The sequence below is a fragment of the Typha latifolia genome, chromosome 14, assembly GCF_019914945.1.
Source record: "Typha latifolia isolate L0001 chromosome 14, TyphaL0001v2, whole genome shotgun sequence".
Lineage (NCBI taxonomy): Eukaryota > Viridiplantae > Streptophyta > Magnoliopsida > Poales > Typhaceae > Typha > Typha latifolia.
In genome coordinates this window covers 7,003,189-7,020,431 of record NC_133099.1, presented here as the reverse complement: position 1 = coordinate 7,020,431, position 17,243 = coordinate 7,003,189, and the positions used below count along the sequence as shown (strand labels likewise).

At 40.3% G+C, this 17,243-nt stretch overlaps 2 protein-coding genes across 2 annotated transcripts; one reads left to right on the top strand and one right to left on the bottom strand.

Moving 5' to 3' along the window:
* Positions 1-2,476: 2,476 nt before the first annotated feature.
* LOC140800615 (cell number regulator 6-like) lies at positions 2,477-6,543 on the top strand. Its single transcript, XM_073155375.1, has 4 exons — positions 2,477-2,807; positions 2,937-3,051; positions 3,998-4,263; positions 6,051-6,543. Exons 1-4 carry the CDS (start codon positions 2,700-2,702, stop codon positions 6,276-6,278), a joined length of 717 nt encoding a protein of 238 aa, XP_073011476.1. The 5' UTR covers positions 2,477-2,699; the 3' UTR covers positions 6,279-6,543.
* Positions 6,544-8,558: 2,015 nt separating this feature from the next.
* On the bottom strand, positions 8,559-12,630 carry LOC140800580 (uncharacterized). The gene is made up of 2 exons (XM_073155328.1): positions 9,838-12,630; positions 8,559-9,243 (listed from the first exon to the last, which is right to left on the bottom strand). The coding sequence occupies exons 1-2, from the start codon at positions 12,506-12,508 to the stop codon at positions 8,807-8,809; spliced, it is 3,108 nt and encodes a 1,035-aa protein (XP_073011429.1). The 5' UTR covers positions 12,509-12,630; the 3' UTR covers positions 8,559-8,806.
* Positions 12,631-17,243: the final 4,613 nt, after the last annotated feature.

Sequence of the window (17,243 nt, the reverse complement as noted above, 5' to 3'; positions counted from 1 at the left end):
TTTACCCAGTTGAGGCAGGGAGATATGACTGTGGCACAGTACGAGGACAGATTCAATGCCTTGTCTCGCTTCTGCCCTAGAGTTATACCTAACGATACTACTAGGGCTGATTAGTTCAAGATGGGCCTCCGGATTGAGATCCGCAAGCAGGTGAACATGGTGAAGAACCTGTCTTATGCATAGCTGGTAGAGAGTGCGTGGATAGCGGAGAGGGACTTACTTGAGGAGCGCTCACAGCATCAGGAGTGGGCAGCAGGTCATACCGGTCGCTTTGATAGGCGTCCGCATGGAGGCCATTTTGGTGGGACCTTCTTGCGACCGAGGTGTCACCCCTATGCTGATAGACGTAGTGTCATTCTTAGTTAATGCAGAAAAATTATGATTACATTGAAGACATTTAGCTCTACAATCTATAACATTACCTTAGCCATCTTTCATTTCAATCCTTTTGAAATACTTCCAAACTTCAGACTTTAATCTCTTAGAACTACATGATGATGAAGCCGAAGCCAGAGTTTCCAGATCAGATTGAGGTTGAGATGCGGGTGTAGGATTAATAGAATCTTCGCCCTCCAATTGTGATTCTATATGATCATCAAAGGAATCCATATTGGAGAGAATTTGCTAATTTGAAGACTAAAAATCTTGAAACCTTTAATTTGGAAAGAACTTGAGAGATTAGAGAATTTGAGAATGTGTGATGAATTTAGAAAATTTATCATCTATTTATAAGCATGAGAAAAATTAAAATTACCAAAATACCCCTATAAACTAGTTGTTTATTCCTGTTAAAAGGGTAAAATGGTAAAAAAAGGTGGAGGTCTTATTTTGCTAATTTTCACAATTTTTTAGCTATTTTTACAATATTTTTTACCGTTACATTTTTTTAAAATATTTTTGTTCTTCTCTGTTAAAAAAAGTATATTAAAAAAATTTAAATAGTACATGGGCTGATATGTGATGGGAGATGGGCTAAAAAATTTAAACAATACTAGTACTTGGGCTGAATTGTGATGGGAGAGATGGGCTAAAAAAATTATAAAACGGTATAGTATACAAAATTCTCGTTATTTTTTACGTAGCAGCGGGCCGAATGGGCGGGCTTTCGGGTCGGGCCGAGCGGGCAAAGGGTTGGCCCGTGCCGCCCGTTGGTAGTTCAGGCTCGGGCCGAGCTTAGCCCAGTCCAAATCGAGCCGGGCACGGTCGGGCTGGGCCGATGATCAGGTCAATGCTGAGCTTCCTTTCTATTCTCAACCTGTTGTCTGGCCTCACTAGCTGGCCTTCTTTGGTTGACCCCTTGCCATCTTCTTCCTTTCCAAATATGAACAGTTCTGTCGTTATAAACAAACTTAATCAAACCCTCCTGAATAGTCTGCATTGCAGTGTGAATCAAGCATCAGCTTCAAGAGTAGCACTTGAGCTTACGCACATCCCATGTGTGGGGGTGTCTCATACTTGGCTTTAACCAAGTGAGCCCAATTGTCATCAGAATCTTCAATGACCTTAACATTTCTTTTGGCAATTAACCATAGTTTAATCATTATCAAGTACTAAATAAAAAGGCTACGATCCCTTTTAGGTTTGGTAGCCTTATTCTAGTCAAACAAGATGGATGCACTTAGTTTTCTTACCTTTATTCCAAAGAAATTTTCATATTAACATTTAATATTTAACGTTTATTACCATTTAATATTAAATAGTAACATTTAATATTTAAAGTAACAAAACATGCCATTTATATTACCATCTTTAGATATCTATCAAATTTACGTCGTGTTTCAATGAAGAGAGAGAAGAAAACGAAGATAGAAATATGTTCTCATTTAGATAAAATTTTTAAATGAAAATCGAGGAAAAATTAAAATAAAATTAAATCTTCTCACCTTTTCTCTTTTTCTTTCCTCTCAATATCCATACAAAAGGAGATTTTTTCTATATTTATCTTAATCTTTTCTTTATCTCAAATATATTTATTTTAGAAATATTTGCATAAAAACCCTTAAATTTTAGTAATAGTAAGATTGAGCTCTTATAAATTGAGTGTGTCTATTTTCTACATTGGATGTACATCTATTTATAACGGAGTATATATAATTAGTACACAATGGTCAGATTTTATTATTACTAGAATTTAAAGAATTTTGATTACAAATAAGTCATTTTTTTAAGGAGTTTAAAAATAATTGTGAGATGGGACTTTCGCAATTTAATGGTATTTACTTTTTTGATTAAATATATACAATTGAGTGAATATATTTTCTAGAATTAATATATACTTTATCATAAAGTGTACATAATTTATATATTCACCACACAAACTAAAATATATTATTATAAAAAAAATATATAATTAACTTGTAAAAGCCCCGTTGTGACTTATGAGATCCATAATACTGTCTAAAGTTGGGGTCTTATATGCACAGCATATTTTGGAAAGAGTTAATACCATCTAAAATTGGTCTTATATGCACATTCCCGTCAAGAGTAAATTTCTTCAGAAATCCGTAACATTGACATTGGTGGCAGCCACTCCGAAGTGGACCAAGGAGCCCAAGAAGACGAATCTCTTTGGCCATTCACCGCTATTTAAAACCATTGGCCTCTCTCTCTCCTCTTCTCTGCCCCCTTCCTCTTCTCCTCTTCTCTGCCCCCAGATCTGAACGCCAATTCCGACCCGAAGCTTAGCCCTTCTCGTAACAATGGCGGATGGCGCGGCGAGTTCGTACGTGAAGCTGACCAAAGGTCAAGATGCGCCCATGGAGGAGATCCGTCCCGGAGAGCTCAATCAACCTGTCCGAGTCCCCCAGGTTGGTGATCTTAGCTATTTATCTCGTGATCTCATTACCTCGTTGGATCGTTCATCTTATGAGTGGAAATATACGGATTTGTGTGTGTATTCCTCCGATTGATCCCGAATGTTTTTGCTTTTGGAACAGTTGGAGGTTCGTAGATGCGATGAGTGCGGGCAAGTACTTCCGGAAAGCTATGAGCTGCCAGCCGATGAGCCGTGGACCTCCGGAATTTTTGGGTGTGCTGAGGATACCAATAGTTGTAAGATGTTGTCTTTTAACGTGCTTATGAATCTTTATTCTTTGTAGTTATCAATAATTCTGGAGGCTTTCTCAAAAAAAGAAACAATAAGTCCGATGGAAATATGAGCCAGATCTTGCATTGCGTGGGGCCTCATGCATTAGCAAGTTACCAAAAATGGTTTTCTTTTCTAGGATTGGAAGAAGAAATATTCGGATTATTTTCAAAGTGTGACATTAGTATGCATAATTTAGAATTTTGGATATAGTTTTTCAGTTCATATTAATCAGGACACCTTACTTAATTTTTCTTTGCATCCTTTATTAGGTTGTTTAATCTTAATATAAATTCTGGTCAAGTTAGGTGACTTGTTATAGTTACAAAATTACAATTTTTTGATAATTTAATGTAATATGTAATTGCAATGATTCTTATTAAAAAATCTACTATCTTTAGTCTTTCCAATTAATATAGGCCAAAAACTTGGCTTCACCTTTTCGAAAGTAATACACAATAGAAGAGGAGGTCAATATGCAATGGGAAAGTGATGAATAAGTAAAACTAGCAAAAAGGAACGAGTTACTTGATGGCTCAGTCCAAGGCATTCCAGGCATTTCAAAAATATGCATTTAAGATAAAATGTTTTGCATGCAAAGAAATGTCAAGATTCTAAGCTATCTCAAAATGGTGTACAATAGATGATGCATGAAGGGCTGTCTAGAAAGTATTAATGTGTAAGATAACCACAGTTCTGAAAGTTTTGACTACTATCTGATTGAAAGTTTGAATATTGAAATTTAAGATGGTCAAAATTACATTTATTGTCTTTTATCCGCTCGTTATCCTGTTGTGCAGTTCACAATTTTCATGTCGGTGTGTTGTGTCTTCATTAACAATTACTACTTTCTAGAATTAAAACTTTCATCATTTTTCCTGTTGTTCGAGATTAATTGCTTTATCCTGGTAGGCTGGACTGGATTGTTCTGTCCTTGTGTCTTGTTTGGCCACAATGTTGAGAGCCTTAGAGATGATATCCCTTGGACGCAACCATGCATTTGTCATGCCATCTGCATCGAAGGAGGCATTGCACTTGCAGCTGCTACAGCAATTTTTCACGGTATTGACCCAAAGACATCTTTTCTGATTGGGGAAGGATTATTATTTGGTTGGTGGATGTGCGGTATATATACTGGTCTTTTACGACAGTCTCTGCAGAAGAAGTACCATCTAAAGGTAGATGTTCCTTCTTGATATTCTTTGGTCTACCAAATACTTATGCGATTCCAATGAGTGCTAAGTTGTGCACTCTATTATGCTTATAGCCTTTATACTAAGAAGGGGAAAACCCATTGCTGGTAAACGAGAAAATGACACATCCATCTTGTTTTGATCTATGTGCTGGTTTTGGTATTTGCAGCACTGCTAGTCATGCAAATTTTCATGTTAATATCTAACTAGGCTATGCAATTGGAGACATGATTGGTGAAGGGAACATGGTAGACATGTCGATCAGTTTGCTTGGTTGGATGCTTTTGGCTTCTCTTTTTATGGCATTACATGCTTATGTTGTTGTTCACTCCTGGTTGGTACATCAATCAACTAATATAGATGTATAACCCTTACTAATGTTTTTTCCAACAATTATTGCTCTGATATCTCAACGACACGACATTGGTACGCCTTTGGCATGTCTCTAATATATATTTTTAGAGTCTTTATATATGTTTTTGACATGAACCAAAATAGCCATGAAGCATAACCCTTGGGTCCAGATGTTCGAATGCCAATGCCCAAGAGCAAAAGGCCATCTTGAGCGTTTGAACGCCCATGAGCCCGTTCAAACGCCTAATGGCGAGTTTGACTAGAATGTGTTTTTCTTGTATTAGGATTCTTTATTTGCCTTAGGACGTGGGTTAGACTATAAATAGGTGTTGAGACAACCCTTTTTGGATTATGCTTTCGTTAATTAATATTGGTCTTTATCTTCATCTCTATTACTCTCTTTCTCCCTCGTAAGACTAACTCTAAGTTTTGGCCAATCTAGCTTTGATCTAAAGACGCTATTGTTTCTTTCCTCCTCAACTGATTGTCTCCCTTGACTTTAATGAACAATCCAACTTCTCCCTCATCCCATCTAGGAGGCAGATAAACAGATTCACAAAGACTATTTTTTCTCCTTAGGGTAGATCTTGGTATCTCTTTATCTTTTTTCAGTATCGGTATGTTTCCTCCTCCCTAGGCCACATCACACAGCCCATGCTGATGCTGATACTTCATCAGCACAACCAGTGCGCGGTCTGCACACTCTATGCAGACTGGCACAATCATCCTTGGCTTTTACAAGTGAAAGGAATTAGAAAGAAACAACTCAATAATAATAATAATAAGTTAATGGGTATATAGTAGAGAAACTTGATGACGTTAGGAGCATTTCTGGTGGATTACTTCCAAGGACTATGGAAATCAAATCATACTATGAAGGTGAAAGAAGAGATTCTGCATGGTCAATCTCTTGCCAGAGTTTATCAGATCTATTTTTCAGTTTAGCCAAACACCCAGGAACTTGGATTATTTGCCAAACTTTTCTTAGTTTACACTATGTAATATTCTGACTTCTTATAGTTATTTTATGGATGAGGTTTGCTAAATGTGTGTGGTAACACACATTTCCAGAAATCAGAGGATTACAATGGTACAAAGCTGAAGCTTGTATACAAATATTGTGCTTGTTTTCTCAACCCCATTAAATGTCTTAAGATACTTTCTGACATTTTATCAATTTTACCTTTAGAATACAGCTTAAGTTCTTTATTACTCTGTACTGAATTTATTTAAGAATATGATGAGATATTTTTTATGTCTTAAGATACTGAATTTTTTTGTTTGTAGTTTAATTTAAATGATCCTTGTCTAAACGACATAACAAACTGGATCACTAATATTTTTAATGTCCATTATTCTTGCTCTGGTGTACAAATCATCTAGTTAGTAAATGCTGACCATTTTCTTTACTTCTGTAGAACTCTCCTTGCGACCCTTGTATGGTTCATTGCTGCATGCATTGGTGTGCTATATGCCAGGAGCACCGAGAAATGAAGGGACGCCTCACGGATGATGTTGTCATGCCAATGACCATTATCAACCCACCAGCTGTGCAGGAAATGAACATGAGCGAGAATAGGACATCAGCAGAATCTGAGAATGGCATTCACAATGAGCACACCAATTTGGAGATTCAGCCTTTATAGTGAATGTAGAGTTTCTTCAAAGGTGATATTTACTTGGTCGCCCATCTTCTTTCTTTACTTCTTTTTGGTTGTTCATTGTTTAGTTAGTATGTATTTCATTTCTCCAGGACCCAATAACATATACAACAGGTTATATTGTGGTTCTTTATACAGTAGAAATCTAGATGCCAATGAATTTAACTTTATGGAGTGGATCAAATACAATTTGTATGTACTTTGTGCAGTTTCATAATTTAGAGTAGCTGGCTTTCTTATCTTGATAAAATTTAACTTGCATCTGCTTATCATCTTCATGTTTGATGTTCTTGGCTCAAAATCTTCACATATATGGTCTGCATGAAATTCGCTAGATCTCCTTTCCTAACATCCACTTCTACAGTGAGGTCATGAAGTTTGCTAGGTCATTCTTTGTACATTAAAGCACAATCTCAAGTAACATCTACAAGGGTTGGATGGATTTTTTTAAAACATTTGATATATATGTTACATTATATCATCTATGTATGTTACTATTTTATATTATTTCATATACATCAAGTAATCTAATCGTTGTTTTGTTATAACGTTAGAGATACATCTCCTATACACCAAGAATCAAATCTTTCATGTTAGATGTATATGCATCTGAAATTCAATTCTGGTTGTTGCTGATCTCTTATAATACAGCATAACTTTTTTTCTGCATGTATGCCACTGCTTATATGCTTGTTTGGTCTTTACGTCATTTTAGTCTTTTATCTTGATATATGCTGTGGTTATTCGAGAGTCAAAAATATTACAAATATGGAAGTTATTTTAAACAAGGTAGTGAAAGTGATTAGATGTTTATTCATTGTTAATTATATGAACAGAAGCCATTTCTTGAATAATACTTCTAGGATATTTCCGCTTGGCATCCGATGTAATAATGACAGGATTTAACCATCTATTCTCAGAGATAAGAATCTAGTATCTTCCTCACAATCTCTAATTGAGATCTTTTCTCATGGCATGCACGCCATCATAATCTAAGATTACCATCATGAAATCTTATTCTTTAAGGTAGGTATCTAAATATCATTTTGTATAATGATATTTCATTATCTCCTAACCTAGTTTCTAGATAGAGTTTATAGTCCTGGGATTAGGACTTTCCAGTTGATAGGAATTTAAAATGACACTAAAGTTGATTGTTGGTGCAGAATCATTGAGAGGTTTGTCATCCAACCATCTTCATCATCATTACTGATAATGATGGAGGACAAAAAAAAGGTAGTTTTGGTCTATTCAAAAGGTCCAAGATTGGGTATGGCTGCGACCATTCCTGGAGCCAGGCAATTAGTTAACCATAGACATATTTTAGTTAATGGTCATATAGTGGATATACCAAGTTATCGTTGCAAACCCCGAAGGATAACCAAAAATCAAAAGTTCTAATTCAAAATTCTATTGCTTCAGCTGCCCACGAGGAATTGCCAAAACATTTGACTATTGACTCATTCCAATATAAAGGAGTAGTAAATCAAATAATAGATAGTAAATGGATCGGTTTGAAAATAAACGAGTTGTTAGTTGTAGAATATTATTCTCGTCAGACTTGAACCTAACGAATCTAATTAACTGTTCTACTCAAAAGATATTAATAAGAAATTAAAATCTTTTGGAGATATTCGTATTTGAAAAGAAAATGAATTCTACTTTAAAATAGTAAAAGTAAGCTATGATTGAGTTCCAAATGTTTGGAAGTTAATGAGTTTGGTGTCCTAGTAGAAGACTTATCTCTAATCACAATGGAAGGTTGTTACGACTCGATATGGATTTCAGCTAAATGTCATTGCTTAGGCCTCGAAATCCTAATTTTGCTATTTTAAGAAGGTTTTGTTTTGCTCATATTTTTCAGTGTAGAAGTCAAAATTTGATGACATTTGTTTCGGTGTGTTTAATACAAGCTAAATTAGGGTTTCATTGTCTAGATTGAAACTCTTTTCATTGGATTAAGATTTTGAGTCTTTTCTTACTCTATAAAAAAAAATCTTGCAGGCCTGTGGCCAAAGGGGAGAGTTCAATTGAGAGTTATAATTTTTTAATAAAAATCTGAGATTTTCTCAATCTCCTGCTTTTATATTTCTTAAAAGTTGATGCTTTTAATACAAATATGGTATTCGTAAGAATCTAACAAATTCAGAAACAGCTTCTTCAACCAATTGAAGTTATCTATCTTTTCAGATACGATATGGCATCAGATTCTAGGCTTAAACAAAATCTACTCAAGCAAATTAAGAGAACTTGTAACAAAGAAAATTAAATAATCTAAAAACCAAGTTTTTATCTTACTTGATTGCCCATAGAGCTAAAGTGTACAAGACATAAGAACAGTCTAAATTTGTGTACGTACGGATAACTCCTTTCAGGGATCTAGCAAAGCAAATACCATACAATCCAAACGAAAAGAGAAGTGAAAAAAAAAGGTTAACACAATCAAACAAAATAGACCCAAATAAAGCATCAAATAGTATAATACAAGTTGTATGATCATTCATGAATTCAAATCAGTTTGAGAATCCCCCAGACTTATGCATTATAAGCATTTCAGAAGAACCACCACTTAGCTTTTGCTGCTGCTGCTGCTGCTGGTCCATCACAACTACCTTTCTACTAGGCTTTGCCTCTTGAAGCATAGATAGCACATCTCTCATGGAAGGCCTATCATCTGGGTTCTTGCTAGTGCAAAGCAATGCCACCCTAAGCATCAACATCATCTCCTTCCTCACCTCTTTGCAACCGGCGGCAGCGACCGTCCGATCAAGAACGTCCCACGCTCCGCCCTCTGCCCCCTGTAGTACCTTCGTCCTCACCCACTCGACGATACTGTTTCCTTCGCCGTAGTCGGCTTCCACTGATCTCCTCCCGCTCAGAATCTCCATTAACACTACTCCATAACTATAGATATCACTCCTCTCATCTACCTGAAGAGTGTAAGCATATTCTGTACCACAATTAAGAAAATAAAACTATGTGAGCATCAAATTGCAAAAGAAGATGTATGCTATGTACTTCTCCCAAAAAAAGAAAAAAAATAGTGATTAGCAAATTCAACTGGTCAAACGTGAAGCTTTTTTTGGTGCACCGACACGAGAGCACTTGATCAACCGTCGTTTCAACTTTTCTTTCCTTCTTTTTTTGTAAAAGAAAAGTGTTATTCACAAAACTATATTGACACTGACCGATCAAAAGACACCAAGATTGACTTCAGGCCCTGTCCTTTTGATGATCAAACAACACCTGAAAATCTTCTCAACTCTTTCTTAAGTGGGTCATTATTATTAAAGCTAAAATAGTTTTATTTACTCTATTTTACTTTGCAAAACTAAGTATAGTTATATGTCATCTGATTACTGTCGTTGCATGTATGAATTTCCTGACGTGCTGGCAGTCCATCTAATACTTACTTGATAACTAATCGTTTATGATCTTCCTATACGAACATGGTAAACTCTATCTAACTAAGATACAATTAGCAGAATTATTAATACTTATAATATAATGATATGAAGAAAAGAAAAAAAAACGAAGTACCCACCTGGTGCGATGTAGCCACAGGATCCTGCAATGACGGACATGGACTGGTTGGCTCCATGGATGAGCTTTGCCACTCCGAAATCCGCCACCCTCGCCTCCATCTCAGCATCGAGCAGTATATTACTGGGCTTTAAATCCCGATGCACCACGACTGGGTTGCAGTCGTGGTGCAGGTAACTCATCCCCTGTGCCACTGCCACGGCAATCCTGTATCTCGTCTCCCAATCCAACACCACTTTCCCTTCTCCTTTCCCCCCTTTTCCGTGGAGTAATTCCTCCAAGCTCCCATTTGGCATGTATTCGTAGAGCAGCATAGTCGTCTCGTCCCCGCTGCACCACCCGAGGAGCCTGACGATGTTCCGGTGCCGCACGGATCCTAACACTTCCACTTCGGCTATCGGGCTACCTCCTTTGCCTCCTTTCTTTGCTTTCATCATCCGCCAAGGCTCGTCTTTCTTGGGTCTCCAAAGTTTCTTTACGGCAATCACTTGGCCGTCCGGCATCTTCGCCCGGTACACTGTGCCGGTCGACCCTACCCCGACGATCCCATCACTCCCCGCCACGCATTTCGCCACGTCGTCGGCGGTGAAGTTGAGTCTCTGAAATGCCATCATACGCCAGTTCCCGGGCCCCACCCCTGCCTTTCCCTCATCTCCTTTCTGGGCCCACTTCGTCCCGAGGGCAAGCACTACCAGCCCCGCCGCGGCCACCGCTGCGGCCGCCAACCACACGATCGCCGTCCCCGCAGATCCCTTCGCCTCCATCTCCTCTCCTCGTTTTCCATCGCACGGCTTCCCAACCACTTCTCCACATAAGCCCGCGTTCCCCGCGAAAGTCGACGGCTGGGGGTTCCTCGTCAACGAGGTCGCCGCCGGGACTGGCCCGGCGAGCCGGTTGAACGACACGTCGAGGCTCTCCAAAGTGGTGCAGTTGCCAAACTCCGGCGGTATCTTACCTGTGAGGAAATTCCACGAGACGTCGATCTCGGTGATCGCCGGCAACAGCGCCAGCTCCGGTGGTATCTCCCCGCTAAGATTGTTTCTACCTAACTTTAGACTAACGAGCTTGTCACAAGTACCAATATCACTTGGTATCCTACCACTCAACTCGTTTCCCTCCAACTCAATCTTATACAAAGTTCTACATCCGGACTCAAAACTTGGTATCTCCCCACCCAATCCACAATGACTCGCTGAAAAGATTTGTATCCTTGAAGCGTTCAAGGCGGTGTTTGGAATTGTGCCTCCAAGTGGGTTTCCTGACACGTTCAAGAACTCCAAACTTGTCGCGTTTCCCAGATCGACCGGTATCCCGCCTGAGAGCGAGTTGTTGCTGAGATCCACGTAGGTGAGGTTGGGCAGCGACCCGAACCCGGTTGGGATCGGACCTTTGATACGGTTCCCCTCGACCCGGATCCGCCAAAGGGAGGTGCAGCTGCCGAGGCTCATCGGGATCTTGGACTCGAACCCGTTGGAGAAGAGGATCAACCGGACGAGCCTGTTGCCCTCGCAGAGCCGGGGAGGGATCGGACCGGAGAGCGAGTTGGTTGACACGTCCAGGCGCACCAATCTCCGGTTCGACCCGAGCTTTTGTGGGAGGCGGCCAGTGAGCGAGTTGTTCCAGAGATTGAGCACCTCGAGATTTGGGAGTGTGCCGATTCCCTCGGGGATTTGGCCAGAGAGGGAGTTGCTCATAAGGCTGAGGAGGGTGAGATTAGCCAATTCGGCGAAACCGGCCGGGATCAGGCCGGTAAGCTGGTTGTCGGATAGGTCAAGAACGCTTAACGCCTTCAGACCGGAAAACCGAACCGGAATCGAACCGGTGAAGCGGTTCTTGAACAAGAACAGCGACTCGAGCTGTGTGAGCCATCCAATCTCCGGCGGCAACCGCCCGGATAGGTTGGCGGAAGAGACGTCGAGATATCGGAGCTGAGATAACAGCCCGAAGGTGACCGGAAGGCCGCCGTCATAAGCATTGTAGCCGATCTCGAGGTGTTCGAGCAGGGGAAGCGAAAAGCCGAGCTGGTGCGGTAACCGGCCGGTGAGCAGGTTTCCGGCGAGGTGAAGATACCGCAAGTTAGGAAGCTTGGCGAGCTCGGGCGGGATGCTTCCGTTGAAGTAGCTCCCGCCGAGGTTAAGATGCTCTAAGGTGCGAAGCTTGGAGATGCTACGAGGGATGCATCCTATGAAGCTGTTGCTGTAAGCGTTTAAGACGGCGAGGAAGCGAAGGTTGGAGACGGAGGAAGGGAATGTGGCGTTGAAGTCATTGTGGCTAATGTCCAGCGAAGCGAGTCGGTGGAGATCGAAGAGGAGTGGCGAGAGAGAGCCGGAGAAGGAGTTGCGACTGAGGTTGAGGTGGGTCAGCGTAGGGGAGAGAAGGCGGAGCTCGGGGGCGATGGAGCCGGAGAGGTTGCGGCAGGAGAGGTCGAGCGACGTGACCTCGCCCGTGGCCGGGTCACACGCGACGCCGGACCAGGAGCACCACGGCGGGTCAAGGGTTAAGTCGTCGTCGACGGAAGAGTAAGTCCAGTCGCGGAGCGAGCCGAGGGGGTCGACGAGGGTTGCTTTGAGCGAAAGAAGAGATAGGAGCGGGATAGGCGCAGTGGAGGAGGAGGAGATGGTGAGAAAGAAGCCGAGAACAAGGAGAGGAAGAAGAAGAGTAGAGCAAGCCATGGCGACGCTGGTGAGGAACACAAGGAAGGAGTAGTAGTAGTAGTAGTAGTATTAGTATTAGTAGTAGTAAATAAAAAGAGATATGGCGAGTGGAGTGTTGTGAAGAAGGGGAGCCTCATGATTGGGATGCCGGGGAGTGGGAGATGGTGATGATGACTGGGTGTGCTGTGCTAGCTCGGAAGAAGAGCTAATTGCTAAGCTTCTTCTTCGTTGCTACTAACTAGCTCTTGTGATCGATGAGGTGGGGCGGGGGAGGGTCTTCTCTTTCTTTTCCTCTTTAGTTTCTTTTTCTTTTTAGAGAGCTGGACAGGAGTGGGAGTGGGTTCAGCTCAGTTGTCTCTTTCGCTTTTGGATCCGACGAGGGGATTAAATTTAAAAGTAGAGGTGGGGCAATGGGATGGAGGGAAAAAGGCGGCAGCGCGTGCCGTTTTGGGTTGTCTTTTGCAGGGCCCACTACTGCATGCTGCTGCTGCTGCTGGTGTTGGTGCAATCCATTATATATATACATATATTTATATACGTAGACTCGATCATTGCTTTTTGTAAGGTGGTGGGGGGGATCATGGCTAGTCATGATATACAACTATTACTGAGTATATTCTTGTTGCTTTTATTATGTAAAGCAGGTACACCTTTGCAGCTTTGGTTAGGTTTTAGAACGAGGAGAGGTACTTCAAATGAGATATTAGACATCTATTAGTAAAGATCTCAACCCTTTGGAGCTCCTTTTGTTAGTTAGTTCAAGAAGGCATCATAGCCGCAAATTATGGGTTATAAGATAGGAAAGAAATGGTGGACAGTTAGTCCAAATGTGATTCTATTAACTGATTAAAACTATCCCATTTGTTTGGATTTATTTTTTTGGCTTGATCTTTTTGGAGAAAAGAGTTTCCATAAAATATGTAAATACTTAGCAAGGAAAAGGGAAAAGCTAATGGGATCTGGGAGAATTAAAGAAAGAGATTTAAAAAAAAAGTAACAGAGAAGAATATGACAATTAACGGTCGGAGTTTGATATACATAAGAAAGTTGGTCAACTCGTCGTGTACGGCATGATGTTTTGGTCTATCTATGGTTTCCCTCCGACTCCATGGAAACTGCGACATTCTTCTATTTCTCGGATACCGCCGGTGGTCTACGACACAACAAGGATACACCAAAAAGCAATGGTCTAGAACGAAGTGCAACTTTTTGTTAAACTAATTTATTCACAATTATAAGTTTTAGTATTTGAACTGTACATATGATAGATAACCACTTTCACATCACCAGTCTTGCGTACATACCGTTTTATAGGGTGTGTATATATATATATATATGCAAAAAGGGATACAGGTATTTATATCTTTTTTACTTTAAATAATTTTTTATTTAATGATAATAACAGTAGAAGCATATATTGATAGGGACACCACTTTTTGTCACGTTTGTTCTCGTATGCACAAAAGGGCTGCACCCGTGGCCCTTTGGCTTAACGAGGGTTGTGACTAGTCACCTTCTAGGGCTATTTTTTTATCTTGTCTTTTAGTCACCTTCTAGGGCTATTTTTGTCTTTTATTTTTTACTTTATTTGGCCTATATAAAGTATTGTAATCATCTTTTATGGGTTAATGAATATTTTGAGAGTTTTTTTCTATTGAGTGTTTGTTGGTGGATTCCAACGTCGGTAGATTCCGACATCCCGATTGGTGGATTCCTCGGGTTTGATTATTTCTCCCTACTTTTTCTTCTCAACTCTACAATTAAGACGTTGTTCTGCATCAGCTTTGGTATCAGAGTGGATCGTTTCCTAGTTTATAGACGCTCCACCGCCTGGATTCTACGCAGCGCCTCATCTTTTCTTCGTCAGATCAATCGCTCCACGAACACCAGATCGCTACGAGATCCGTCGCTCGATAACATTAGGATTCGGAGCCGAGTTACGAGAGGAGATCACCCTCAAGGAGGAAAACAATAAACCATTACCATCACTTATTCAATAGATTTTCTTTCCCCGTTTTAGATTTAAAAAAAGAAAAAGAAAGAGCTCTTGAAAAAAAAAACAGAGAGAGAAAAAAAAAATCCGAAATTCAGTTTGTTTGTTTCATCTTTATCTTTAATTTTAGATTTCAAAAATTTTAAAATTAATTTTAGAAGATATTTTTTTTCTTCTTTTCTTATTTACCTTTCCTTAATTTTAGGAAATTAGTTTCTATAATTTTGGGGATTAGTTTCCATAATTTTAGGATTAGTTTCCAAAATTTTAGGGATTAGTTTCCATAATTTTGAAAATTAGTTCCCTAATTTTAAGATAAATACCTATCTTATCTATTTCCCTAACTTAATCTCAACCAACCCAAAACCTAAACCCATTAACCTACCAGCCTAACCTAGCCCATCTTTTAGCCTTAGTGAATCGGTAGAAACCTACCCAAAATCCGACCTGTTTACCTACAACCCAATCCAAACCCATCGTCATCTTCCTCCTCTTTAGCCCCAGCGATCACTCACATCCATCATCCCATATTCCTTTGTTCGCCGACACTGTCGCCGACCTCCACGGACGACGCCACTGCCGATTTCCACGGCCCTTGCTCTGCCGTGCCACCATCTTCACCACCATCTTCACCATCTACTACTGTCGTCGCTGCAGCCCTTGCGCTGGCCTGCCACTACTTCATCGCAGTCGTCGCTGCCATTCTTGCAGCTCCCTGCCATCGTAGCCGCCGCTGTCCCTACCACTGCAGCCGTCGTCACAGTCGCTGTTATTGGATTCTGGCCACCGTTATCACGACCACCATCTACAGTGGACGTGCGACATTCGGTAACATCCATCCTTTCTTTACTGTTATTTGTTAGTCTTAAAATAGCAATTGTCTTTCTATTAGTGTGGATCATAAACATATTAAGCTTGTTATTACCTGCTATTGCCTACCTATTTACATTGCTTAATTCATTTATTTTATTTCAACAAGCGCTTGAGCCTGATATTGCCTACCTACTTCTTTTTGTTTGTTACAAAAAAAAAACAATTAATATTAACGGTAGAACTAGCTAGGTTAGAGGGAAAGTCTTGACATAGCTGCAGTCCTCGTCTCAATCTCAGGAGCTTGTACTACTAGTTTGCAATTTTTCTGCTAAGTCTGACTGGCTTTTACTGAAAACTTCATAAGTGGCTGTAGGTTATTCTGGTTATTACTCCCTTATTGTTCACTGTGATCTCTTAGCTTGCATATCATCATTCATTTATTGCATTTATTTCCTTAGTGGTAGAGACACTTTATATGAACCTTCGTAGTGGTAGGAGAGTATCTCACTCTTCATCCCAGTCTGTCATTGAACCCAATACCATGGAAGATTTTCATCGATTTTTACAAGAGTCTATTGAAACCATTACTACCAGATTGGACGACTTCAATGCTCGTCTTGAGGCTATTGAGATGGGTCGTGACCAACATGAGACTAGGAGTGACGTCGGTGCGTCCAACATGGGTGCCACGCGTGCCGCTCCTAATGTCGAGACCCATCGACAGGCTCCATACTACCCTCACCATGAGAGAGGTCCTGAGAGAGAACCCTATAGGCAAAATTATCGTGAAGATACATTTGATTTTCAAAATAACAGGGGGTTTAGAGAATCTCAAAACCATGACAATCAAATTATAAAAAATATTAAGGTGGATGCCCCAACTCTTGACGGTTGCTTATATCCTGCTGTATTTACTGACTAGCTCCGTGAGATGGACCATTTCTTTGAGTGGTATGATCTACCAGAAAACCGACGCGTTAGATTTGCCCAAATGAAACTAGTCGGCCGGGCCAAACTGTTTTGGCAAAGTATAGAACAACTATTAGTGCGACGAAACCAACCTCCCATAATTCATTGGCATGAAATGAAAGAAAAATTAAAAGAAAAATCGTGATGAAGATCGTGACCCTGATGATGTCCAAGATAGTGATGAAGATCGTGATTATGGAGACCATACTGTTGGTGTTGTTCGTTGCGCTTTGACGCAACCCCGGGAGATCGATGATTGGTGAAGGAATGCAATATTCCACACTTACATTAAATGTGGGACTAAAGATTGCAAAGTCATCATCGACAGTGGGAGTTGTATTAACGCCGTCTCTTCTAACGTTATATCTCGCCTGGCATTAAAGTCTACACCTCATCCGAATCCTTATAAGGTATCTTGGGTAAATGATTCTTCCATTGCTATAAATGAGAGATGCCTCGTTCCTATCACTTTCCTTTCTTATAAGGAAGATGTGTGGTGCGACATTGTGCCGATGGATGTAGGGCATATTATTTTAGGCCGCCCTTGGTTATTTGATCATGATGTAACTATTTTTGGGCGTTCCAACTCATGTTCTTTCAATTTTGAAGGCAAAAAGATTGCGATAAATCCTATGCGCCCTAAAATAATTAATAAAGATAACAAGAAAAATGCTCTAAGTAAAAAGGGTTGGCACATAATAAATTCTAAAGAATTTGAAAAGGAAGCAAACCAAGGCTCTATTGTGTTTGCCTTGGTGGCTCGTGAAGTTGGGAGCATTACCCTTACTCCATCATCCGATGAATCTGCTCCTATACTAAATGAGTTTCAAGATGTGTTTCCGAATGATCTGCCAGACCAATTGCCTCCTTTACGTGATATCCAACATGCAATTGACTTTGTCCCTGGAGCGTCCCTTCCAAACTTGCCACACTATCGAATGAGCCCCAACGAACATGCTGAACTGCAACATCAGGTAA